The 26,284-nt window shown below is 32.3% G+C and overlaps 3 protein-coding genes across 3 annotated transcripts; 2 read left to right on the top strand and 1 right to left on the bottom strand.

Moving 5' to 3' along the window:
- LOC106768503 (protein PHLOEM PROTEIN 2-LIKE A1) lies at window positions 1-2,611 on the top strand. The gene is made up of 3 exons (XM_014653689.2): window positions 1-390; window positions 1,216-1,334; window positions 2,154-2,611. The coding sequence occupies exons 1-3, from the start codon at window positions 37-39 to the stop codon at window positions 2,521-2,523; spliced, it is 843 nt and encodes a 280-aa protein (XP_014509175.1). The 5' UTR covers window positions 1-36; the 3' UTR covers window positions 2,524-2,611.
- A 249-nt stretch (window positions 2,612-2,860) lies between these two features.
- LOC106768502 (lecithin-cholesterol acyltransferase-like 4) lies at window positions 2,861-8,589 on the bottom strand. Its single transcript, XM_014653688.2, has 11 exons — window positions 8,167-8,589; window positions 7,247-7,338; window positions 7,039-7,157; window positions 6,520-6,655; window positions 6,386-6,437; window positions 5,910-6,010; window positions 5,127-5,309; window positions 4,295-4,452; window positions 4,169-4,223; window positions 3,687-3,740; window positions 2,861-3,530 (listed from the first exon to the last, which is right to left on the bottom strand). Exons 1-11 carry the CDS (start codon window positions 8,411-8,413, stop codon window positions 3,120-3,122), a joined length of 1,608 nt encoding a protein of 535 aa, XP_014509174.1. The 5' UTR covers window positions 8,414-8,589; the 3' UTR covers window positions 2,861-3,119.
- A 7,406-nt stretch (window positions 8,590-15,995) lies between these two features.
- LOC106767279 (cytochrome c6, chloroplastic) lies at window positions 15,996-19,710 on the top strand. Its single transcript, XM_014652133.2, has 6 exons — window positions 15,996-16,149; window positions 16,266-16,386; window positions 18,541-18,638; window positions 18,741-18,772; window positions 19,010-19,073; window positions 19,402-19,710. Exons 1-6 carry the CDS (start codon window positions 16,009-16,011, stop codon window positions 19,540-19,542), a joined length of 597 nt encoding a protein of 198 aa, XP_014507619.2. The 5' UTR covers window positions 15,996-16,008; the 3' UTR covers window positions 19,543-19,710.
- Window positions 19,711-26,284: the final 6,574 nt, after the last annotated feature.

Raw genomic sequence — 26,284 nt, 5'->3', positions numbered from 1 at the left:
ATTAGAACATTAGGAAGGAAAGTAGAGGAATAAAAAATGGGTGCTTCTCAATCTCAGGAACCACAGTTTCAGCTACACTCACAACATCATCAACAACAACAGCAACAACAAGAGCAACAAATACAATCACATGAACATGTCAGAAGAGTATCATGGTCGTTGTCTCCTGAAGGCAACACAAAATCCTCCAAGAATACCACAAAGATGGTAAATAATGCCAATGAGACTCAATCTTCGATGCCAGTGAAACCATGGAATTTTGAAGGAGCGATCCCACACAACTATGAACATATACTCAAAGATGCAGACTCTCCGGTTGGTAATTCTTCCAACCGGGGAAAGCTGTTGGATCAGCTATATGCTGGGGTGTTCTTAGCTCACAAAACAAAGGCAAGTTCAATTTCATCTAGTTTCAAAGTATCTACTTTATAAACTAATCTTTTATAATTCAATTAGACTTAATTCTATTTTTTAAGATGGTGTTACAATCATCTAAAATATATTTTAGAAAAATTTATTGTTCAGTACTTGAGTCTATAGTATCATATTATTTATTAATACCTCTCCTACACAAAAAATATAATAGAAGGGTATTGGAAATTTAACAACAAATATATTAATATATATATATATAAAGGTATAAATCTCAGTTTTATAAAATCAAACTAAGTTCTTCTTCTTGATTGACCATTTAACTTGTTCATGTTAGCTCTTTAAAGAAATGGACATGTCTATAAGAAGCACCTTAGGAGAAGTTTAATTGGTTTTTAGTTCTTATCCTACAAAAGCAGCTTGTATGGTGAGATTTGCATCTCACATGTCGAAGAGTGATCCGATAGCGACCCGAGAAACAAGAAATATTGTTAAGATAGGCTTTAACCATGACTCTGATATCATTTTAGAAAATGGATTTTAAGTCTAACTCAACCTCCACAAAATTGGTTTGTAAGGTAAAGTTTACACTTCACTTATATATTATAAATTGGTCTTATCTCTAATCGATGTGAGACTTTCAATACACCTCCTTCACGCCGAGGTATAGACATCTCGTGCGTGATAGTAGAAATTAGGTGATCCGATATTTCTTTTTATGATTATTTGAACTATCCTTTAGGTTGCTGCTGTTAATTAGAGTTTGAGATAATAACTCAATTTAAGATTATATGATTTACTTACTGAACAATCTTTGGTGTGATTAACATTATTTGTGCACAGAAATATTGGGTAGAGAAGAAGTCCAACAGCAACTGTTTCGTGTTGTATGCAAGAGCACTCTCAATCACCTGGGCAGAAAATCAAAACTATTGGAAATGGGAACAACAGAAAGAAGAAAGGTAAACATCTATTATCTCGACACTGTATTTAGAGTTTTCTTAAAGTACTAATAATAATACTTGTTAAATTCAATATTGCATTAGTGTAAATAAACTTTTTATAGTAATATTTTATACCTTTTTCCTTTTAGATGTTTATAAAAGATGATGTTATATTTTTTTTTGTACAAATATTAGATGATGTATTTATTGTCTAACGAGATTATGAAGCATTATTAGATATGTAAATAGTATGAGGTACTTATTGTTTTGTTCCTTTAATTTATATGAATTGTTATGGATTTTATATGTCTGTATTCTATTCAAGTCTGTATGTGATAAGTAGTACATACACACTTGTTATTGAAAATAAAAATGTGACTTTTTTATATTAGTTAATGCTATAATCAATATAAAAAGTAACATGTTATACTTCTTCGATTAATATAAAAAATGATATTTTTTTTATATCAATTAAAACCTATATAAAAAATAAAATTTATTATGCCAGTTTTTAATCAATATAAAATGTGATACTTTTTATACCGATTGATTAATAAATCGATATAAAAAGTCTGAATCATATATAAATTTATATTTTTCTCTTTAAAGAACTTGTTTGCAGAATTAGTATAAAAAATTGTATACTTTATGTACTTCTATTCTATACTGATTTAGAAATCAATATAAAAATTAATTTTCAACTTGTATAAAAAGTTTTTCTTTTATAATAATGTTGATTAGACTAAAAATAAGATAAATTTATAAATATAAATATATGCATACTTTAGATTTTTATTCATACCAACTTGCTAGATAAACTTGTTACGTGTGTTGCAGTGGCACGATGATAGAGTTGGCTAAACTGAAAAAGGTATGCTGGCTAGAAGTGCATGGGAAATTTGAGATTGGAATGGTTTCACCAGGAGTTTTGTATCAAGTGTCATTTATTGTGATGTTGAAAGATTCAGCTGAAGGGTGGGAATTTCCTATAAATGTTAGACTTGTTCTTCCTGGAGGGAGGAAACAAGAGCACAGAGAAAATTTAATGGAGAAGTCAAGGGAAAGGTGGATAGAGGTTCGAGTAGGTGAGTTTGTGGCCTCTGAAAAAGATGTTGGCGAGATGGAGATCTCCATGTATGAATATGAAGGTGGCATCTGGAAAACTGGACTTATCATTCAAGCTGTTGCCATCAAACCAAAGAATTAACAAACACTTTCTACTTAACTTGTTTTTCTCATCGATGTCTGTATCCAAACAATTTTTTTCAATACTAGTTTTTAAATAATTATTTGCATTAATGTTCGTCAACTATTGGGAATGTATATTTTACATTTCCAATACCACCAAGAAATACTATAGTTGCAGGAAATGGGACTCAAAAAGTTCCTTGCCTCCATTCTTGTTTTCCTCTTTAATGAAAATAAACTTTCCTTTGAACAAAAATTAAATACAAACATACTGGAGAAAAACATACAAAAATGCAAAAAGTATATACTAAAACGAACAACTTTTATACATAGTATTCCGCCATTGACATAGGAAGTTAAGAATGTCACAAATATGGCGCACTTTTCATAACTGATTCATACGATTCACATACTATATACAAGAATGTCAGGAAGATGGGATTCATTTTCACAACAGATACAGAAGGTTCACAAATATCATACATGAAACGGGGGAATATGGCACAGCAAATCAAAAGAATATCACTATATATACACAAGAGATGCCAACCATAATGAATTATGTAGAAATTATTCCCTCCACTCTAAGTTAGACGTACTTCAACAGAATGTGATTCACAAGGCATCAACTGAAACAGCCAGAGCATTCAGTTGAACATGTTTACTGTCAGTGCCTGGGTGAATAACCAGGGTAGCATGAGCCTCAGAGTAAGATTGATTGGCTCCTTCATGTGAAACTGATATGGAGCACATTTTATCTGCTGTATTATTACTCAGGTCATCTTGGTCCTTGGAAATAATTTCCCATTCCTCTTTTAGGGATGCTACTTCAACACCCTTCTCTTTATACCTCTCAATTTCAAAAGCAGTAGGTAGAATCACAAAGTCGTTGAGGGGATTGTAAAAAGGATCAGGAACTCCAGCCTTCAGCCAGTGCTTGATAAGCCGGAATACATGTGGCTCCCGAAGGATACCCCGATGTTCACCTGGCACTCCAACCCTAGCCTCAGCATTAAGACCATCAGCCTGCATTTAGGTTTAATCAAAATATATTTTGGGCTTTAGCTCAATTACTCCTAACAGTAATGCCACATAATACACATAATATCAAGAAAACTACCATGTGATTAGATTAGACATATCAATTGGACAAGGATTGTGTATATAGGAAAATAAGCAAACCTTAGCTGATTCTATAGGAACTGTTCCATCTCCATCAACAAATACATATTTGGCCTGGATGTTAAGAAAGATAAAAGTAAGCATGGGCTACCAAAGCAAAGAAAAGTATACATATGATGAGAATATATAATTTACAAAGATTTAGCATAAAAAATTATCAATTAAAAATACTTGAACTATATCCCACCAGAAAGATAAGTGAGATAACGTTATGAAGTCAAGAGGTTGTCGTGTTCCAAAGTCAGGCATACCACAAGGGCTTTAGAAACAATTTTTTTAAATTTAACAATTCTCTTAGCCTACAGTTTATTGACTAATCAAATACAGACGGACAAAATGCAGATGGATCCGGACTTTCCTTCAGAGTAATAAAAATAATAATGCATAACCTGGGCAATGGATAACCATATAACTCTCCGTCTCATTCAAGACAAAGCATGAATCATGAAACAAGTATTTAACACAATCACAAATGTACTGACCTGGAAATAACGTAGCTTTTGCAGATCTGTGACAGGCTTGTCCCCACTCCCAAAACTGTAGAATAATAGTTGCGTCAAGTTCTAGGGTAACTATGATAACATACAAAGAATTGATAGAGGTATTACCAAACACTATGAGGTGTCTCAAGATTGGTCCCATAAATATTGTAAAATTTAACTTGTGAGGGAAGTTTGGCAGAAGATAGAATCTCCCATGTTTTGTTTGCCCAATTAAGGATATCCAAGTTGAAGGGCACGGGTATATCCTCACCATCATAATTAACCTGGATCACAGTTAGAGCTATATATAAATAAACATCCTAGATGACTAGATCTTGAATAGCAACACTAGTACTCCTAAATGCATTCTAAAGAAATCCACCACTCCACTTTCACCGACCCTGGAATAAATAAAGATGAGTAAATTAAATTGACACTCCCTGCAGTTTTATTAAGTTTCTCCCAATATCATTTCTTCTACCCGTTCACTGCCTAACTAATTGTTTTAAAAACATTACACTGATACCCTTTATGCATTACACTAACACCCTTTATACATTAAGCTAACCCTTTTATTGCTTGAAAATCATTAAGTGAAGTTGATATGAACAATAGAAAAGTGCAGCGGTTGTGTGCAATGTCAAGAAATCAAAAGGGGTGTTACTGTAATTTACTCTAAAGATTTCCTTAAACTAGGAGAGGGTAGAGACCAAGTTAAAGTTCCAAAGTTCATCTCTAGATATGAAAAAGGCAAAGCATCTTTAAATTATGATTTCTTCCATCCCAAGTTATCCATTAATCATTATTTGTCGATTTTACTAGTCAATGGCAAAAAGTGTCTGATGCTCCAAAAATAAAATTTAAACTATAATGCATTCAATTTCATCGAAATTTCATACTCAAATTTAACGAAGTTCAATTATTGTTCATGCTGTGCAAGTTAACACAGGTAACTTACAGTGTTATTTACAAGAGCTTGCTTCAAAATCTCAATACTGTCACATGGTGGATATGATTCCAGAACAACATGTGATTTCCCTTCAGAATCATGTCTCTCACGCCACAATTCCAGAACAGGAACATGTTGCCAATGAAAATTCGGACAACCTCTCAGTTCATACACCGATGGACATTCAATAAGCTGTGATTGGAACAAACGAAAATAAATAATTTACAATACTGAAATATCTAAATACCAAAATCAGAAAGAGAGAACACAATTAATCAAAACAAGACAAATGCATACAAAAACAATGCAAGATTATGCTTTAGATAATCTTTCAAAAGGGAGCAGCACAAACAACAGAAAGGGAGAAGACCATCCAACAACACATACACTGGAAAATCAGAACATGCAGACTATATCAGAAGATCATACAAAAGATGAAAAGCAATCCATTAATAAAATAACTTTTACAGAACTATAAATAATAACAGAGAAACTACCATTATATTTTTTTTTCTACCACATTAGGGCACTGAATTCTTTTTCCTTCTAAAGTAATCATAGTTTTAGAAAACATAATTGTGAAGTGTGGTTAGTAATTATGCAATTCGGTTATTTGACTTTGATTTCAGGAAGAAGTCATCATCACTGCTTTTCAATATTTTAAGACTGGTTAATAAACACTTAATCCACACTTCGGCCGGTGGCCATTGCTGAATGGTAATGATAAATTGCCGAGACAGTTGATAAACAAATTCAAAGAACAAATCCAGAAGACAAATAACTGATATATACCAATTGGTGCATGCTCCACTTAGAAATAAAAAAGTTCTGTTCCCATCCTTCCACAAATGACATTCCATTTAAAAAGGTAGCATTGGTGCTTCCAGGTGCACCTGCATAAATGTGATCGTACAACTACACCATCATGCACTTTCCATTGCAAAAACAAATAAATAGAAAACCCTTAACCAGCTAAAACAGAACACATGAAAGCAATAAAAGAAAATTATTAAATAATACAATTCAAATCATATCTAGGTTAAATCAAGTGAAAAGATAGTACTGATCTATTATGCACTGCGTTTTTCCATTAACTATTTAAGCATATGAAGAAAATACGGCACTGCCTTCAAATATACTAAACAAGGAAAACAAATTTCTAATAGACCTATCATTATAAATTGCATTGAAATGCTAAAAGAATCATTCATCAAATATCCTTAATTATAATTCCATACTTTCGATAAATATAAAATAGAATTACTAACCCTGGAATGGTGCAGTAATCGCAACCCAGTTCTTAACATATTTCTCAAAAATCTGAGGAAGGCAACAAAAAAATAGTCATGTATCGGCAGTAGATAAAATTAAACCAAAATAAGAAGCTTAACAGATGTGTTACATCACTTTGCAGGCACATGAAGCATTTGACCAAAAGACCACCCATAGAATGACTAATAATGTTTATCTTCTTCCCCCCTGCAGCATTATAAATTGACTCTAATTTTGCAGCCAACCGATCTATTGTTTCCTGCAACCTAAATGATATAAACAGAGAAGTTGTAAGAAAAATTTCCTTCACTTTGTTTGAGTAAATACTTGTTAGAGACCTTATCCTTGGGTGAGAAATCAAACCACCAGTAAACCAATAATCAAAAGAAACACTTGAGAGACATCAATCAGATTAAATTCCATTTGCACAATTACAATTCACTTTAGGCTTATCAAAATTTCACTTCCTCAGAAAAATGTTCCTTTAATAAAAATAAAAAAAAAATTATAAAACGAGTGAATTCCTTACAAAGAATCAATTCCATAATAAACATTAGATAGTTTTTACATGGAGAAAGATGTAGTTAAATAATCTCATAAATTGTACATATGTGCAGAGTAGGGTGTTTGAATTTCTTTAATTAGCTACCTGTTGCTTTGGCGAAAATCATATCCAAAGCCAAAAAGTGTCTTCCCCTCTTCAAATCCCCACTTACGCATTTCAACAATCATGTCATGGAAATAATACACACCCTCACTTCCAATCATCTGCTCAAAAGAATTATATACGATTCATGAATAAATTGGTTGGACATCTGCGTTGTAAATATAAGAAACTCAGTATAAAACAGGCATACCAAGTCAGGGTCCAAAATATCAATTGCATACAGTCCATGCCTATCTTCAGGAATCATAATGGTTGAATTTCGATCCATGGACTCAGTTTTTCCTGGTTTCAAACAAGATTATTGTGGATGTTCAGATCACCAATCTCAATTTTTTTTCATAGCACACTCTTCAGCACAAAACACAAATGATTTCAGTAAAGAAATAAATAAACTGGGCAGGCACAGAAGCTTGGGTACGCGCAGGCATTAAAGACAGAAGAGTACAATTTGGGTCCATTTAGAAGAGCTTCTGCAGAGCTTGTTTGGAGTTATCATACAGAACACAAGCTTAAAATTGATTGTTGACTAAGAAGTAGCTAAAAATGTAGTTAAGCTTTTGAAAGTGGCTCCTAAGCTTTTTATTTAGCTTTTGTTTGCACATCAAATTCGTGAGTCAGGTGACATTTTCATGTCAATAAAATAAAAATTATAACTCAGAAGCTACTATTTATAGCTTTTGCTTGATGAGAATCAAATAGTGCTACATGTTAAACCAAACATATGGTCATCGAGTTTCATGGGGAAGCTTCAAAAGAGATAAACTCTCACTGGAATAACTCTTATCAAACAAAAACTTAATTAAGCTGTTTGTCCACATACATCATTTTTCAAGCATACAATTTCTTGTTTCCCTGACTAACTATGGCCATTAATTAATTATAGGTAAGGGAGAAAAAAACACAGCACAATTCCGTATTTTACCACATAAAGCTGCAATTTTACATTTTTTTTAAAGAAAAAAATAACACATACGGCTGATCACATTTAACCTTTTTACTTTTCTTTAATCACAAAACATCTTCAGATAAATAAGCAACAGATGAAACAAAACAGCATCAGTTTCAACTTCCAACGCGCTTAATTTATGTAAAATGAAAAATTAGGTCTACCGGTGGAAGGATCATAACGCGACCAAAGCTTGGTCTTCAACTTGTACTCGGCACTGAGGAAACGAACCCAAACGCGCTCCTGGCTCCCATCGGGGTCGCTAACGGCGTGTAAAATGGAGCCGCCGACACCGGGAACCAGCAAAACTGGGTCGAGATTAGGGTTGATGTAGGCCTCCGGCTGTGGCTTTTTCATCAATTTGAGCCACAGCTCCACGGTTTGGAGAATTTCGCCCAACAAGATCGCCATCAAGAATCAAGAGTTAGGGTTTGGAATCTTTGGATGATTTGGGGAAAAGGTGCTGTTATTTTTCCGTAAAATGATTATTTCTTCAGGATAAGTGTTCCAGCGCAACTCTGCGTTGCACGGGAAGGTTCAGAGATTGAAGAAGAGAAACTATAGCGTGGAATTGAAGAAAATAATGAATTGCCACTTGTCATATTTATTATGGTTACCATTAATCACCCTTTGAAAACAAAAACTATAAAGTCAAGGGTATTTTAGTAAAAATATATTTTTAACATTCTAATTAAACTTTTAATTTTCTAGCTTCAATCATATATCTAAACAGGCAATACTATTTCCACCCCACCTTTCTTAAGTTTAACCTCAATGTTTTCCTTTTAAAAAAATGGTTTTAGAAAAAATACCTTGAAGATTTTTTTTTTAGTTTCAACAAATTATAATGAAAAGCATAACATAAGCTTGAGAATGCATAGCACAACCCATATTTGTGCCTAAAAACCGAATGAAACAAATTTCAATGCTATTTATATGACAAATTCGTTGAGTCAGTTGCAAAAAAAAATAAAAAATAAACGTTACATAAAAAATCATTAATTTTAATGTTTTTCATGAAATTCACTTCATAAATATATTTGTATTTTATCAAACATTACAACAATAAAAAATCATTAAATTTCTGTTGTGTTGAAATAATCAAATTGTACGAGGTAACAAACCCTCAAATAGTTTTGAATTTCATGAAATTGTAAAAACAAGTAACAAACGGGAAAATTTTAGAGTTCTACACAAAATAAATCTTAATTTTAAAACGTTTGAATAATGAGGAGTAAACTCGTCATTAATTATGAACCATATGTTGTCTACATTCGTATGTTTATATTCATTTTAATGATATATATTTCATCTACCTCTTTTATTTAAATTAATTATATTTTTCAAGACAAATTTTCACAAGACAACATAATTGTACAACGGATTATTATAAGACACTAATTAGCATGAAAGAATAGAAAAAATAAAACTAATTTAGTTTGCAACATGTCAAATCCGCTGGATAAAGTCAAAAATAGCCTATCAACTTAAACAGCATAACTTGACGAAATAGTTGATAAAAAAATATTTAATGTTTAACCATTTTTCTTCTAATCTAAGTCTAATGTCTTCTAGCAGCTACATTTTAAACTTTTCATATATATATATATATATATATATATATAAGAAAATAAAATAATAGAGAATATCACTCTAAGTTTCATGGTATTGAATGCAAAAATTTCTACAGTTAGTTATAATTTTCTTTCCGAGTGGTACAATAGATCATATTTAAAAAGTAGTCTATAAAAAGACAAGTTAAAAATAAGTGATTTTGGTTTTTTAGACAACGGTAACTTAACTCAGTACATTCTTATAAAAACAAATGAGTGATAAATTGATTTTAAGATTAATATATTAAATTTGTTATAAATTTGTGTTTTTTATAACCAAATAGAACATTACATAAAACACTTAATTACCGTGATTCATGGTTAACTATAATAATTCAAAAGTTAACCGATATTTAGGTCAAAGGATTAAGGTTTATCCAAATAAAAAATTATAAACTATAAATATAAATAATACATCTTACTAGGTATGTTAATGATGTTTTCTTAATCACTGAATTTGTGATTTGATGATGCGATAGGCTAATTTAAGAGTCAAAGTATCTTCTATTGGCACAACCCCTTTCTGTCTTAGGGAGAATAAGCACTCAGGACCAGAATTAAAGGTTGAAAGCACTTGAAGAGTCTTTGGAAGTCTTCGCAGGGTACACACTCGACTTTGTATGAACAAATGGCACCCACTATGGGGCTAACTTGTATTTTGTGAAGAAAGCATTTATGGTACCCGCAAGAAGCAAGATGGTTGGAGAAAAAGAGGCAAGACCCTCATCGACTGATATAGCTGCTATCCTAGACGCCCAAGTGAAGATGTAGTAGGAGTTCACCGAATTTAAGAAAAGAAGTGTCAAGGAGATGAATGAAGTATCTAAATAACACTAAAAGGGAGGGGGTTTGAATAGTGTTAATGGAAAATTCTTTTCGCAACCTTCCGCTATAGCACGTCTATCGAGTTTTGGATTTAACAAATGAATACTTAAACGCTTGACCTGGTAAATGATTTTGAATGAAAATTGTTTTTAATGTGCTATTTAGAACGTACAGTGTTTATGAGAATTTCCTTAGTTGAATAAGAATCATTCAGAGCAGAAGTTTCTTGTACGTTGAAATAAAAATGCAATTGTAGGTTTTATGAGAAAAACATTTAGACAATAAGATGAACAACAATTGCACAAGTGTTTTTATACTGGTTCACTCTAACTGAGTTACGTTTGGTCTCCTCCACAGAAGGTTCCACTATAATATTCAACAAGATTACAATTAAGTATTCACATTATTCCTGATCTTCTTAATCAGCGAATAACCTCTTGTTACCCTAGACTAGATGAGTATTCTCACCACTCCTAGTCTTCTCAATCAGCCAATAACCTCCTAATGAGTTGATATTTTATTGATTTCACTTAGTTTATTGTGCTAAAATTAATCAGGGAATTGTGCTTAATTATCCTGTATTTTTCCGTTTTTCCTAAATAGGCTTAATTTGACTGGAAATTCTAATTTTAATTAATTTGAATTTTTTGAGCTAATTATTTGCATTATTATTTTCAGGGAAAATTTTGGAAACACAAATTGGGACATTTGGAGGACACCAAATAAATTCAAGACTCTCAAATTAGACATTTTAAATTTTAGTTGTATTGTAAATTTAATTGTTTAAACTTTTTGGACAAGCTTTTGCACAATGGGCCATTGTTGGCAAAAATATGATGGGCCCAAGTAGTAGACACTTGTCACCCTAGGGTTTCCTTTTATTTTAGGGTGGACCCCACCCATTTTTAGGACACATGGTCCTAGGGGAAAGAGCTACCAGTTGTCACCCCATACTCAGATTTTTTTGGCTGGCTGGAACAATTGGAGAGAATCAAATATTCCTTGGAGAAGCCGCGAATGGAGGGCTACGGCTGAAACGTTGTATTCACTTGTTTTTTTTATCTTGGGAAGCACACTGGCAGCATTGTAATGTCCTTTAATTGTAGTTCAAGAAGGTTTTTTTTATATTGTATTCAAGCTTCCACCGAGATTGATTTAAGTTTTCTATTGCATTAACGTTACATTACAGTTCATGCTCAATGTTAACTTATTTTATTGATTCATCACTCACGTTTCTCCATGTTATCATTACCTTTCCACCAATCTAATTCACGTCTTCACGCATCTTTTCTTCATACTTTTCCTTGCATTGTTTCTCAATAATGAATGGCATTGCTAGCTACTAAAATCATCATTCACTTTTTAGCGTAATAGTATTTTAATAGAATTAGTTGCAATTGACTTCTTCGCTGCATTGTGCTTTAAACCCCATTTGGTTTCTCCACTTTAATTTCATATTGCTTTTACACTTTAAATTCCATTTGGTATGCATATTTTTTATTTATTTCTCTATTGCATTTTAAATTTGTCCACGTCAATTTTTTTTTTATTTGCCATTTGTTCCCGCATCCTTCTTTTCTTGTAGTACTATTTCTATGATTAATTGCTTTTAATGTTTAGCTTAAGCATTGCATTTTTAATAGCTTTAATTGCATTTGGATATTTATCTTTTGCATTGTTCAGTTTACTTTTTTTTTTTCAGTTCACTAAGTTGTCCATTATGTTCAGTTTATTGTTTCAGTTCACTATGGTGTTTATTCTGTTCGGTATCTTTATCTTCCTGCTTTTCCAATTTCTCTACTTGCTTTAGAGATCGTTCGATCTCAATGTAGAACTGTTCGGTCATCTGTAGGACTGTTCGGTCTTCATGCTTTGTTCAGTCATTTTAATGTTTTCGATTATGTTTGCTTGTATTTAATTTCTAGTTTTAATTTAATTTAGTTTTCCTTGCAAGAACACTTTCAACCCCCCCCCCCACTGTGTGTGTTTAACCTGATTCTCGAACCACAGTTTGGTCCTTGAGAGACGACCTAGGAGTCACTTCCTAGACTATACTGCATTCTTATTATGCAATCAAATTTGCATGGGGTGCGACACCCATCACCTTCTATTACCCTAGACTAGATAAGTATTCTCACCAGTCCTAGTACTAGACAATCTTGTCTAGATTTCCTTAACTCAACTGAGTTCTACAAGTGTTTTAATTTTGTTCAAAATTGTAATTAATGATTGCATACAAGTCGTTTACTCTCGTAGAGAGAATGTGAATACAATACAATGCAGTCTAAACCCTCGTAGTTGTTTCTCTCTTTCTTACAACAGTAAACAAGCATTACAATGAAGCTCGAAAGTATTGCTAGACTTTATTTTCTTTTCTTCTGCTTAAATATTTTCCTTTTCTTTAAGCTTTTTTGTGTTTTTCTTTTGATTGCTTTTCTCAAGATGAATACTTATGTTGTATGATATCCTCCTGATTCTTTATCTGAATGATCTTTTATATATAGGTCCTTAGACAAATGTCTATTAAACTCAGCTCTTGGCCTTGATTCTTCTGTCTTCTCTTTCTTCGTGTACTATAGTCATTGGTTAAAGTCAACTTCTCAAAGCAGGTTTGGTTTTTCAGTTCTTTGATTGAAGTAGGTTGTACTTCCATTTAGACACAACTTCAAGTGAAGAACATTTCGTGAATATCTCTTTTGTCTCTAACATCCACTTCTGATTTTTCAAATGAAGTATATGGATGCGTGTATAGTAGGTTACTTGCAAAGAATAAAGTAGATTGTGTATGCAACAAATACGTCTTATCTCTTATCACTTATCACTTTTGTTGTGTTTTGACTATTGATCATTTAATGTCAATTAATGCTTACTCAGAATAACAAAATGTTTTTCATTTCCTACCGTTTAGGTAGCATTTAATAATTAAGTTTCTTCATTTAAAGATACCAAGTATTGAGAAAGAACTTCATCATTGGACAAAGTAGCAGTTTTATCTCACGGTATCATTTAGACTAATGCCAAAATGCTTTTTGTTGAAGACATTGTCTTGACACTTTTCATTTTCCCAAGAATTCAACCGAATACCCCTTGAGTATAGTAAGCTTATGCATTTAGCAAAACTCTCTTAGACGCTTTGACTTATCAGTCGTTTAGCACTATGTCTGGGTATTTGATTTAGGCGTTTTTATGTTTTCTACAATCCTAAAGATTTTACTAAGGTTTTTCTATATTGTGAAATCTTGAGCCTAAGTCTTATGTTTCGTCCTGTGATCTTCTTAAATTCTTATTTTGTTCAATGTTATTTAGTTAAACTTCAAAACATGAAAGCGTTTAGATGTATAAACGATTTTGTCTTAACAATGAACACTCTAAGGTAGGAGAATGTCAAGATGAAAAGGAAGGTTAAGGATAAAGGAACGACTATTAAAGGAACGGAGAAAGAAACCCGTGATAACACATTATTGGTGCAAAAACTCCACTTCACAACGGTCTTGTCCGTGGGAATGAAGAAGAAAACGAGTATAATCTTATCCCATTGACACACAACTCTTCGACAATAGGAGGAAGTTGCCAACATACTTTCATAAAGGGTATCACTAATACCCCTCTTCCTAAGCAATGGAAGGCTATTACCTTGGACCGATATGACGATAACACTGACCTAGATGAGCATATTGTCGTTTATACCTCTCAAGTCAGTTTGTACATGACTGACGATGTTATCATGTGCAAGGCTTTTGCCACCACTCCAAAAAGGGCAACTCTAGAGTGGTTCACTCACCTTCCCCCTATTCCATCAACCCTAGAGTTTGTGTATTTGGTTGAGCTTTTGGTGATGATTATTGAGTCGTAGGTGTTGTTGGTCATGTTTTTTTATTTCGCCGCCGATCTATGTGGTTGGTTGTGTGATATTTGAACATGATTGTATTGTGTGTCATTGGTTGTATGTGTGTGAGGTTAAAACAGGTTATTGTGGGGTTGTTTCGTCGTACCTAGTAAATCCAACGATGACTCTTTTGGTCGTGCAATGCGAAAAAAGGGTCTTCTTCGGCTGTGCGATGTAGGAAAAGGACGAGTTTGATTGTCGGTTCTAATGAACAGGTGGTATGGTAGACTACGGGGAATAGACGACGAGTGTTTGTGGTAATATGTTTTTTGTGTGATGTGAATATGATTGACTTTATGGATTGGGGACAGATACCTGAATAAGGTGGATGCGTGTGGTTATTTTGTATTATCTTGGTTTTTTTTGTTAGCTCACCCTTTCATTTTATGGTTGTGGTTTCCACTTGTGAGATTGTTTTTATACGGAAACAAATGATGTTACCGATGATGTTGGTGCTTAGTAGAGTGAGGATACGCATAGGAAAATAATGTGATAATTTTTATAATATTTCGAGAAAGTAATAAAGTTTATATTTAGATTTTTTTTTAACATTATAGGCTCTAATTGAATTAATTGTTATTTCCACATGATTTTAATTATTTTCACAATAATGAAATAAATTTTCGTGATGGTATTAGAAGTCATTTTTCCTTAACTTAATTAATTAGACGTGGCATCCTAAAATGAGGTGTTATAAATGGACCAAACCCATTCAAGTAAAAATTCATAAATAGTACATCTTATGAGATATGTTAATGATGTTTAATTAATTATTGCATTTATTGCTTGATGATACGATGTGCTAACTCAAACATTAGAGTGCATGCATAACCTATTTCCGTCTTAGAGAGAATGAACATTAAAGAGGACGAGTATTCTAAAAATAGAAGGTTGGAAGCACTTGAAAAGTTTTTGAAAGCCTTTTTAAGATATACATTTGACCCTATAAGAACAAAATTAATTTTAATATAAATATATTATACTGAAATATTTAGTAAAAATGTGAATTTTAATAAAAATTTTAGTATGTGATTTATATAAAAATTAAATTTAGTTTTAATTTAGAGAAGAACGATTAAATTAAATAAAATAACAAAAATTTGGATTAAATTGAACAAATTTAAGTAAAATTGTGATATCATATAAACATTTTTTTAAATTAAAAAAATTAAAACAAAATTCTAACACTTTTCATTAACTATTAAAACACGGTTAAAAAAATGTCTAAATTAATAAAAATTGATGAAAACAAAAAATATCAAATCAATCAAAATTGACAAAATTAAAACTTGAAAAAAAAAACCAAAGTTGATCTCACCAATAGAGACCATTTAAGCCAAAAATAATTAGACATTGTTCACTTGAGTGGATTGGATGAAGAGTAATTGAAAGGATTTGAAGATAATTTTTTGTTGTTGTTTATTTGAATATATTTAGAAGTAAGTGATAATAGATTTGAAAATAAAATTTATAAAAATTAGTGTAGGATTTGATTTACGTGAGAGATTAAAAAAATTTATTTTCAAATTCACTCTCTTATCTTTAAATCTATTCAAATAAAAAAGAAATTATAATGAAATTCTCAAGATTACTCTTGTAAGATGTACTCAAGTGAACAAGCTTTGATGTTTTCCAAGTATAAAAGATTAAAAAATTGCAGACGAGCCTTTAAAAATAAACACATGTGTCAGCCTCTCCTTTGCAGACACACTATCCAGTTTCAGTCGCGCGTCGAGCCCTTCGTATGCTTCGAAACAAACGAAATGAAACTTGCTTCGTTGATTTCTGGTTCCACTGATTACACTCGCCTCTTCTCCATTAAGGTAGAACACTCTTATCTTCCTCACTTTCATTGTGTGATTTTGAAAGGTGTTATGTGTTAACCCAGAAAAAAGAAACTGATAAGTAGAATACTGGCTATTGAAATGTTGATTAAAAGGACAATGCGATGAGGGAAAAGAAGCCAATTCTTGCATGGGAGGAAGTGAAGTTGTTCAAGCGTTTGGCTCCTCCACTTGTGTCTGCTTTTCTTGTCTTATCTCCAATTTGCACCACTCCACGTGAGTTCTCTCATCACTCCTTTCCTCTTTAATGCTTCTGCTTTTGATTCAAACTGCATCACTGTCAACATGCAATTACCCACTCTTTGTTTTATACATCACCTTTTCAAACTTAATCCTTTTTTTTTTTCACGGGCATTGCTGCCGAAACAGTACCGAAAATAATTTGGATTTCATAATATTTGAGTCTTTTAGTACAATTGTACCGTAGAGAGATTCGATTGTTTTGAGGATTGAGTATAGTTGAAAGGACTGATTTCTTGAATCCCAATTGAATGAGATGTACAAATATGGGAGATTCATTTTAATCTAGAAACACATCTTCGATGCATGATTCTTCTTCAAGGATGCATACATATAAAAGAACAATGAATAAGTAATATAACTGACCTCTTATATTGTTATCCTATTCTTGTGTAGGACAACTGTGTTGATTTATATAATGATTAACTTTGAAAGTTATATTGAATATAATTTATAGTTTCTGATTAATTGATAGAATAAATACTTTTTAAAAAAATACTTTTACCTTTTAAACTTTAGAGCATCTGTATTTCAAATTACAGAAGTTTGTTTGACAGTTCAAAGGGTTTAGTGTTTTCGTCAATACCATGTAAAAGACACCTCTTTGAATAGAATAGGGAGGGTGTAAGTGTAAGGATGTACATTTGAAAATAATACAAAAAGTTATCGTTCTATGATTTCCTTGGTCTTCCTATATGTGTGTGTGATTTCTTCCCAAACAAATTGGTATCAAGGGCTAGGCTGATTCGTTTGTTGTGGGGTGCGTTCATGGACTGAAGAACCTGAATTTTGAAAAGGAAGAAATGGAGAGTTCGGACAATGTTGTTTCTAGTAATTTATCATTGTTTGAAGGAAAGAACTTTGATGATTAGAGGGTGAGGATAATTGTTATATTCTGTTTCCAAGATGTAGGAGAAGTGGTGAAGGTGGGATTTCATGAAATAGGAATAGATGCTATTGCAAAATATAAGGAAAATTATAAATAATTCAAGAAACTGGATTCCAAGGCCCAATTCTTGATTCATCAATGTGTTGATGTTACTGTTTCTGGAAGAAAATCCAAGGCCACTACAACAAAACAAGTGTGAGATATTTTGGTTAAGACCTATGGTGGTGCTCACAAGACAGAAAATCAAGTTTATGACTTTTAGAATCTGCTGCAGATTTTTTCAAAGGTTGTTGATAAGATCTTGAGAACTTTAACTTTGCACTTGATCATGTTGTGGAAAATGAAGAATCAAAGGCCTCGATTCAATGAGTATTGAAGAATTACATAATTCACCCCTATGCACAAAGAATTAATGAGAGGAGGAATGCTTATAAGAGAAGGCTCACGAGCAAACATTACAAGTCTAAAACAGTTTAAAAATAAAGGGAGTTGGAACCAGAAAGGGAAAGGGAAAGGGAGGGAAAATGGAAGGGAGGAAGATTGAATGAATCAACTAGTGGCCAAGGCCAAACTGTTCAAGATCAGAGTGATTTGACCACCAAAAGATGATTGTTTTTAAGAACTCATTTAAATGAAAATTTTAATCAGGGATTTATCAACCAACACACTCATATTTCAGGGACCAATTTGAATATGTACTCAGAAAATGTATTGAACTAGTTTGAGATAAACAAAATTTGGTTGACTTGACACAGTACTTAATTGGTTAACAGGTTTCCTTCTCGCCTATAAGCCACTCTGTGACCATCTCTTTTCATCAACTTCACATTGTCGATCCTCAATTTCTCTCTTTTTACGAAATGTTGCAAAATTGCATAGTTGCTTAAGGATCAAAGAACATGTACTCAAGGATTGAATGATTTACCGTACCTCTACATCCAGAATTCTGATTCCTTGCTAATTGTCAGTTATAACAAAAGTGGCATAGGGTTACAGACTGAAAATTCATCATCTCATCTCATGCTTGCTTTTTTCCTTTTTTGATGGGCCTCATCTCATGCTTGCGAAGTATTTGTGTGACCAAGTGGCTGAAATCCGTTTGTTGTTTTGGATCAACTTTGTTATTGGCTGAAATCAAGGTTCTCTTGAGAACTAGTACTTCTGGACTTGTAAGCTATTATAAGGCAATATTTACATGTAAGAAACATGCAATTCATTTTTTATTTTCTTGTGCTCTGCAGTTTCAAGTGCTCAAGCCGTAGATTTTCAGAGAGGAGCCACATTGTTTCGTCAAGCTTGTATTGGATGTCACGATGCAGGTGGAAACATAATACAACCGGTGAGCATCCCCTTATACATGCGTGACATCTCCTTATATCCTTGCAGACTCAAATTAATTTGCTCGTTGTTCTTTGTTGTTTTCCACTATTTTAACTTACAGGGGTCTACTCTATTTACAAAGGACTTACAGAGGTAATTGGAGAAAAACTAAGCACCCTCGTGCTGAATTGAAAATATGATGGAGAAAGAAAGCTTTGAAATTTTTAAAGGATACACTTTTGAGTACCGACTATTTCATGAGTTCGTTCTTTGGAACATCAACAAATGTGAATTTAAAATTGACAATTTGTTGATCTCTGGCTAAAGGTGCAGTAAACTTCTGACTATTTTTTGATATATCTTTGAAATTATCCAAATGTTACTCAACAGAAATGGAGTTGATACAGAAGAAGCGATCTATCGTGTCACTTACTATGGCAAAGGACGAATGCCAGTAAGTTATCTTGTGTAGATTTAAAGAATGAAATCATTATACATTTTAGTGTGTGCATGCATTCTCGTGTCTTGGAGGAGTTAATTTAAATCATAGAAATGAAATCATATTCTTATGAAACATTACAATTTTTATGATTTGGGGTATGTGCATTTAAATCATATAAACGGTTAAGTTTAGATTTGGGGTATGTTTCATTTGTTAAAGAAAGCTAAAGAAAAGTGAAACAAGCTAACTCATCCTATCACACGTATATACACAGTTGATATATTTCACTTGATGCCTTAATATTTTGTTTTTCATTGTTCATATTTTATGTTCCATGCAGGGCTTTGGTAAAGAGTGCATGCCACGGGGTCAGTGCACATTCGGAGCTCGTTTGGAAGATGAAGATATCAAGATATTGGCTGAGTTTGTCAAGTTGCAGGCTGATCAAGGGTGGCCAAGTATAGACACTCAAGAAAAGTGATTTAATTCATGTTTGGTTCCACTTATTTGTAAAATATAATTGTTTATTTCTTTTAACTTTTTTTTGAAAACTTTTGAAAATAAATTATTAGTTATGCAGTATTAAGCTGAACAAAACATGCTGACATTCCTGGTAAACAACAATGTTGCAAAACAAGATTACACATAACTTTCAATACTAAATTGCCTGCCAATAGTAATATTGTCACGTAATTAGTTCCCATGTGTGTCAACACCTGTCACCACATGTCATATTCTGCTTCTCTGTTATATCAAGATAATTGAAATCATATTCTTCATAATAGAAAAATAATATACATTTTTTGATTGAATAGTTAGAAAAATGGAAAAGTGGTAACTGGTTTAGGTTGGTGAGCAACTGAAGCAAAAAAATTGACTTGGTCTTGAAAATGTTAGGAGTCAAAATGAAGCAAGCGTGGGGTTGATATTTAAAAGGATGATTCTCACTAAAGCCGAGGTTAGATTATGACATTGAATCTACTACGTGAACAGAGATCCCAAAACATTAAACAAAGATGTATAATGGTCAAAAATCACGCCATGGCTAGATATAGCTCCACCTTTTGTGCTCTTCTCTAGCCCTTAATAACCATAAAAATATTGTTAAGATTCTCGCAGCAAGAGTAATGGTCCTCCCTATAATCAACACGGGACAAACTAGATCTCTATTCATTTCTCCCATGCGTAAGTATAGAGAAAAGTAAAAAACTAGACTAATCAACACCTATTGCTGCTGCTACAACTTGTCACTTTATACTTTGTTGCCATGTGCCACTTTGTGCTTCGCATCATGCCAAGGCTTCTTCATCATCCATTTCATTAATTGCTTTTCAAAACAGCTTGTGTTTTTCTTTATGTTTCTTTTTTGTTGGTTTTCTCGACTGGTATCAATCATAAGAGATATGAATTTAATAAGTCTTAGAATCATGAACCATTAGCTACTCTTTTCACTCATCTTCATTTAATCTGGGGCTCTAGCATTTAGACTTGAATTGCTCATAATTTTAATATAGGATTAATAGTTTTTATTTATTTATTTTTTTAATTTGTGGGATTCATTTAATGTCACTCCTCAAACTTTTAAAATGAGTCAATATGGTAATTTTGGTTAAGTTTATGTTGATACTACTTTAAAGTTTATTACATGTCAATTATTTTGAGTTTCTCCAATTCTTTATTCTTAATTTTTTCTACTCCCTATACCTTTTCAGTCAACTTCAAAGGAAGTAGAGATAGGTGCAATAAGTAAAATTAGAATAAAAGGTTGGAGAAGTCCGAAATCCCTAATATGTGGTCAACTTATAAACTAACGTCAAATTAGTTGAAGAAATCACATTGATTCATTTTAAATAAAATTAGGGCTGGATTGTGTAACATCCTATTATTATATTATTATAAAATGTCACTATTATGATTAAAAATTTAAAATTTTGAAATCATAATATCATTGTAGAAATCAAAATTCATTGCAATTAACAAAAAATAAACCACAATTCTAATTAATTACAAAAACAAAATTCCAAATAAAATAGTTTATTCCAAACAAAACGGTAAATTTCCATACCCTTTCAGTCAACTTGTCGCACTATACAACATCTGAATTATTTGGGTTATCATCTACTTTTGTATAACGACAAGAGTTGTACAATTATTGTACAAACAACAAACAAACGTAAGGATGAACTAACTGAGAATCAAACATAAGTATAAATAAATAACTCACAAGTATTAAATACTCATCTCAATAATAAATACACAAATTACTTTACACATCATTACCACAAACTAGTGATCTATTCGTTGTACCCTACCATATTACTTGTTCATTAGAACTGATCAGTTTGAGTCGTTCTACCATTGTAACAAAACCTGATTTCTCCGCTCTTTAAGTATTTACGAGTAACAACTTCGGTGAATCTCACATCATATACTATACTCAACAATGAGTCATAACAACGATAAAACATATTTTCCCTCTCCACTGCATCGCACAAGCGTGAAAATATGACACTCGAACTACCCTCTTCTATCACAACACACAGACTAAGAAATTTTTTTTCATATTTTTATATAACACTTTATTCTTTTAGAATGTACTTGCTTAGTGCATTTATCGGAGAATAATATATGTGGAAAAGAAAGAAATTAAATAAATCTAAATAAGAAAGAAATTCTAACAAGGATTTCACAAATTAATGAGGCATACAAATTTGTATCAAAAGAAATTTAATATATTTTTTTAAAGACTAACAAAAAAAATATATATTTTATGTTTAAAGAATTTAATAAAAAGTTTAGTTTATGGTTAAATTTAATATTTTTCTATTTTACATCTGTTAAGTCTCTGACAAGTGTATCAGATCGTTATCAAGTAATATAAAACGGGTAAGTCCGAGTATCATTTCCCAAAGGACTCTTAGGCCTTAACTTTCATGTAAACCAATTGCATAAGACTTGAGAAAAGAATTAAATTGGCTAGATGCAAAGAACAAAAGTAAACATGCAAAGTGCAGTGAATCAATTGGCTAGAAAAGACTATGGATGAATGGCGTTGTTGGGGTTTACAATTTCATCTTATCCACCCTCTTATATCTACTCTTCTTATCTACTTAGCTTATTTATCATATTGTCATGCAAACTTTCTTAGTCTACCCTAAACCCAATCTCCTGACGAAAAGAGTCTATTACCAATTACTGGCTTGCTATCTCTAGCCTCCCCTAGTAACTAATAATGCATGATAAACGGAAGCAAAATACAATTGATCGTCCTACCCCTATCTCTAGGCGGTATTAGCATAATCAAGGAATTCTCCCTAGTTCATGACATTACTGTACGTCTCCGTATCAATAAAGACAAACAACATTTACCGAATGAGTTAAACGATAAAAGCATTAAGCAAAGGTATAAAACCCAACGATTGATAAAGTAAGCATATGCAAGCATATAAAGAAGATAAGAATTTTGATATAAGAGAGTTTCAAAAGATTACATTGTTCCCCAACAACCTAGGGTTTAGTTCACCATGGACATGGTGAATCTAGATGAAAATAATGAAAGAATAAACCCTAAATTTGGTAGATTGGAGCCTAAGCATCCAAGGAACCTCCTCCAAGGTATGTAGAACAGTTCTGGACGTCTCTGCTGGCCAAAAGATTACAATTTGAATCGCACTGGGTCTATTTATAGACCAAAAAGATAACAGAATCTAAACCAAATAAAAATAGATAACCGCTCAACGCCTAAGTAAACCGCTCAGCGGTTTCCCCCTTGGTCGCGTCACTGCTCAACGGTCAGTTTTACTGCTGAGTGGTTTGCCTCTAATCGCTCTAACCGCTCAACGCTGATTTTGGCCGCTGAGCGGTTCATAGACTCTTCTTTTCTTCCTTTTTCTTCCTCTTTCTTGAGTCTAAGTCCGTCCTAGTTCACTTCCATCTTCAATTCTCATGAAAATCCTACAAAACAATGCAAAAACAAACATAATATCCCTAAAACCAACTTTTAACTCTCACATGACTCAACTAAGTGTTTTACTTGATTTTAAGCTCATTCTAAACCATAAAGGGTGTGTTTTGATATCATATTTAAACATGAAAATAACGATTTTTAGACCATTATCAACATTCAAACAAATAAAGAAGATTTCGTCATGCCTTTCTGTTTTATTTTTATACTTATAAAAGTACATCTTTCTATTATACTTTTCTTCTTTGTTTAAATCCTAACCCAATCAAAACACTATAATCAAAATCCGTACACTTTTCGATAATCTCAATGTCCCTTCTGTTTCATTTTTTTTTCTTAAGGAACACTATTTCCATTGCACGCTCTTTGCCTACCAAAATCCCATCTTAAATACTTTTCGTCGCCATGTCATTTGTTTTTATTTTTTTTAAAAAAAGAAATTTGTATTATACTTTTTTTTATACAGAAAAATAGAACTCAAGAAAGGAAAAGCCTTTTTTTGAATTTGGAAGTAGGAATTAATAAAGGGGAAATATTTTTACTTGAAATGCAAGTACTTGTGTTTTATTTTTTTCATTCTAAATTCTTCTCTAATTGTTAAAGAAATGGATTTAAATTATTTTTTTTTTCGAGTACTTTCAAATGAGTTTTATTTATTTCAATGTGTTTTATTTATTTTGTTATAAATTCTTCTATGATGATCAAATAAGTGGATTTATATATTTTTCAACCTATGATCTTATCATGAGCTAGTGGGTTTGTAACACTCATATTTTTTAATGATTTTGATGGAAAAGATTCATTTGCAAAAGACTCTCTCATGCTCAAATCAGTAAGAAAATATTAGGATCTATAAGAATAGATTTAAGTATCAATTGGATTCTACTTCCTGAGAAAAATACCATGTATATTTATAGGGTTTCTAAACTCATGAAATCTATTATAAAATAAAGAGTATAAAAGAATATCAATAAATAATAAAAACTTATCGTATGTATAATAAAATAACAATAACATACTATTTACGATATATGATATAAAAGGAAACTTATGATATTAATATATCACATAACTAATTGAATTTGATGAACTTGCTGCAATTATAAATGGTGGTTGGCCATGTTTTACTTGTCTTATGTATGTAGGTAGATTCAATTATGATTATAGGTGGTCATTTTTTCATGTGATGTAGTCGGCTTATTAATGCATGTGCCATCTTAGGCCTTTTGAACTATCGTCTTAGGCATGTTTTGTGTTGTTGTGTTTAAGCATGCTTTGTATTGTTATGAAGCAAGTTTTGTGCTACTGTTTAAGAAGGCTTTGTATATGTTGTTGTCTTAGGCAAGCTTTGTACTGACGTCTTATACAAGTTTTGTGTTATTGTTTAAGCAAGCTTTGTATGTGTTGTTGTCCTAGGCAAACTTTGCATGTGCTGCTGTCTTAGGCAGTATTTGTATGTGTTGTTGTCTTAGGCAGACTTTGTATGTGTTGCCATCTTAGACAGGCTTCCTGATCGTGAATGTTTGTCCTTGTGCTTCCTATATGGTTATTTTCTGCAAAGTTATGTGACATGTGACCATAGTTGTGGCACCACTAGTTGCAATCATTGTTATCATAAAAAAGTAGAAATGAATAATGAAACAGATAAAGGAAGATAAAAGATCCCACATAAACAAATTTTTTGGGAATATAGTGTTTCCTTTGTATCTTGGAAGAAAGAGGAGAGGTGATTTTAGAGAGGAGGGTGTGGTTTAATCAACGTCATTGCCCTAGGTATTTTGCTTTAACTTGGTGGGAATTGTCGAGTTTTTGCATAGGTAGATAGAGTCTTAGGTTTAATTAGTGGATAGGTGTCTTTGTGCAAGTGGACATTTGATAAGTGTGAAAAAGAGTTGTTTTTACACTTATAAATTATCTCAATTTTGTAATTATTCATGTTATTACTTAGTGAAAGTTGTAATAGGAAGTAGATTGTTATGTTAAATATTGTATAGGAAAGGATGTATAAATTGGACTCTGTCAGCCAATTCTCGCACAACGTAAGCCAAAATTCGCACAACCAGAAAAAGGAAATTCGAATAGCACACCAGAACCTGTGCGCTGAGCGAATAACATAAGTTGAAGTGCAGCAATTAAAGGAAATTCGCACAACACACGCACACCTATGCGCTTAGTGAATTAATCAAGTTAAGTGGATTAAAAGACGTGACAGAAAGGCAGAAACCATCTCCTGACACGAAAAAAATACGAAAAAGCTTTGGAGAAGTTCAGGAGACCTTTCAAGGCATCAGGACTTCACTTTCTGCAAGGAATTGCTGAAATGAGTACGTTTGTGATGTCTAGGATAGGCTCAATTTTCTGTTCGTTGGAATTGAATGTAATGGCTAACATTTGATGTAATCTTCCTGTTCAATATAAGTCGCGCTCATATGCTTTTCTTGTTTTTCTTGTCATTATACGGAAGTATGATGTATTTTATATATTCAAGTTGTACTGGGAAGTAAATTTGAGTATGAACGTAAGAAAGGCAACCAAAAGGAACGATGCTAAGAATAGTTTCAATTCTTCTAGTCATTGGTAAACATCAGATCTCAATGCAAAAGTTATGTTTAATTACTTAAGGAATTAATAATTAAGCATAATTCTTTAGAACTTGTTTTAAGGGATTAAACCAAGATACAATGATGTTAATGTTTGAACGTAAATTATATTGTTCAGATAAGTTACTATAATGTTAGTCATGAACTCAATTCCAACGAAGCTTTCTTCAACTTTTAATTTCAAATTTTAATATTCTGTTCATTTCTTACTTTTAGTTCACTGAATCAAAATTTCATTTGGTGTTAAATTGATTTTGATAAATAATATTTAATTGAATAACGTGACACAAATTCCCTTAGGAGAACGATACTTTACCTATTCACTATATTACTTGTAACGATTTGGTATACTTGCCAAAAAGTTATCAAGTTTCTTGTACTTATTTCTTCTTAAGTTTTGTCTTAAGTTGAACTCGGTGATTAGCTTCCCATTAAGTTCTTGTAGCTTGTAGGCTTTATTTTGGAGGAATGTTAAACTGCTTTTTAGTCGCCTAAAGCAGAACAAAATTGGACCCCACTAATGTAGTAAGGGATGACCAAAATATCAATCCAAGGACTCAACAAAATTAAGTTTTAAAAATGTAAAGTTAATTCTTGTATTATTTACTAACTATTACTATGAAACAAGGTGGGGACATTTAAAAAGAGTGGAACTAAAA

Source organism: Vigna radiata, chromosome 7 (assembly GCF_000741045.1).
Source record: "Vigna radiata var. radiata cultivar VC1973A chromosome 7, Vradiata_ver6, whole genome shotgun sequence".
Taxonomy (NCBI): domain Eukaryota; kingdom Viridiplantae; phylum Streptophyta; class Magnoliopsida; order Fabales; family Fabaceae; genus Vigna; species Vigna radiata.
Note: the sequence above shows the minus strand (reverse complement) of the source record. Positions and strands in the feature narration are given on the sequence as shown.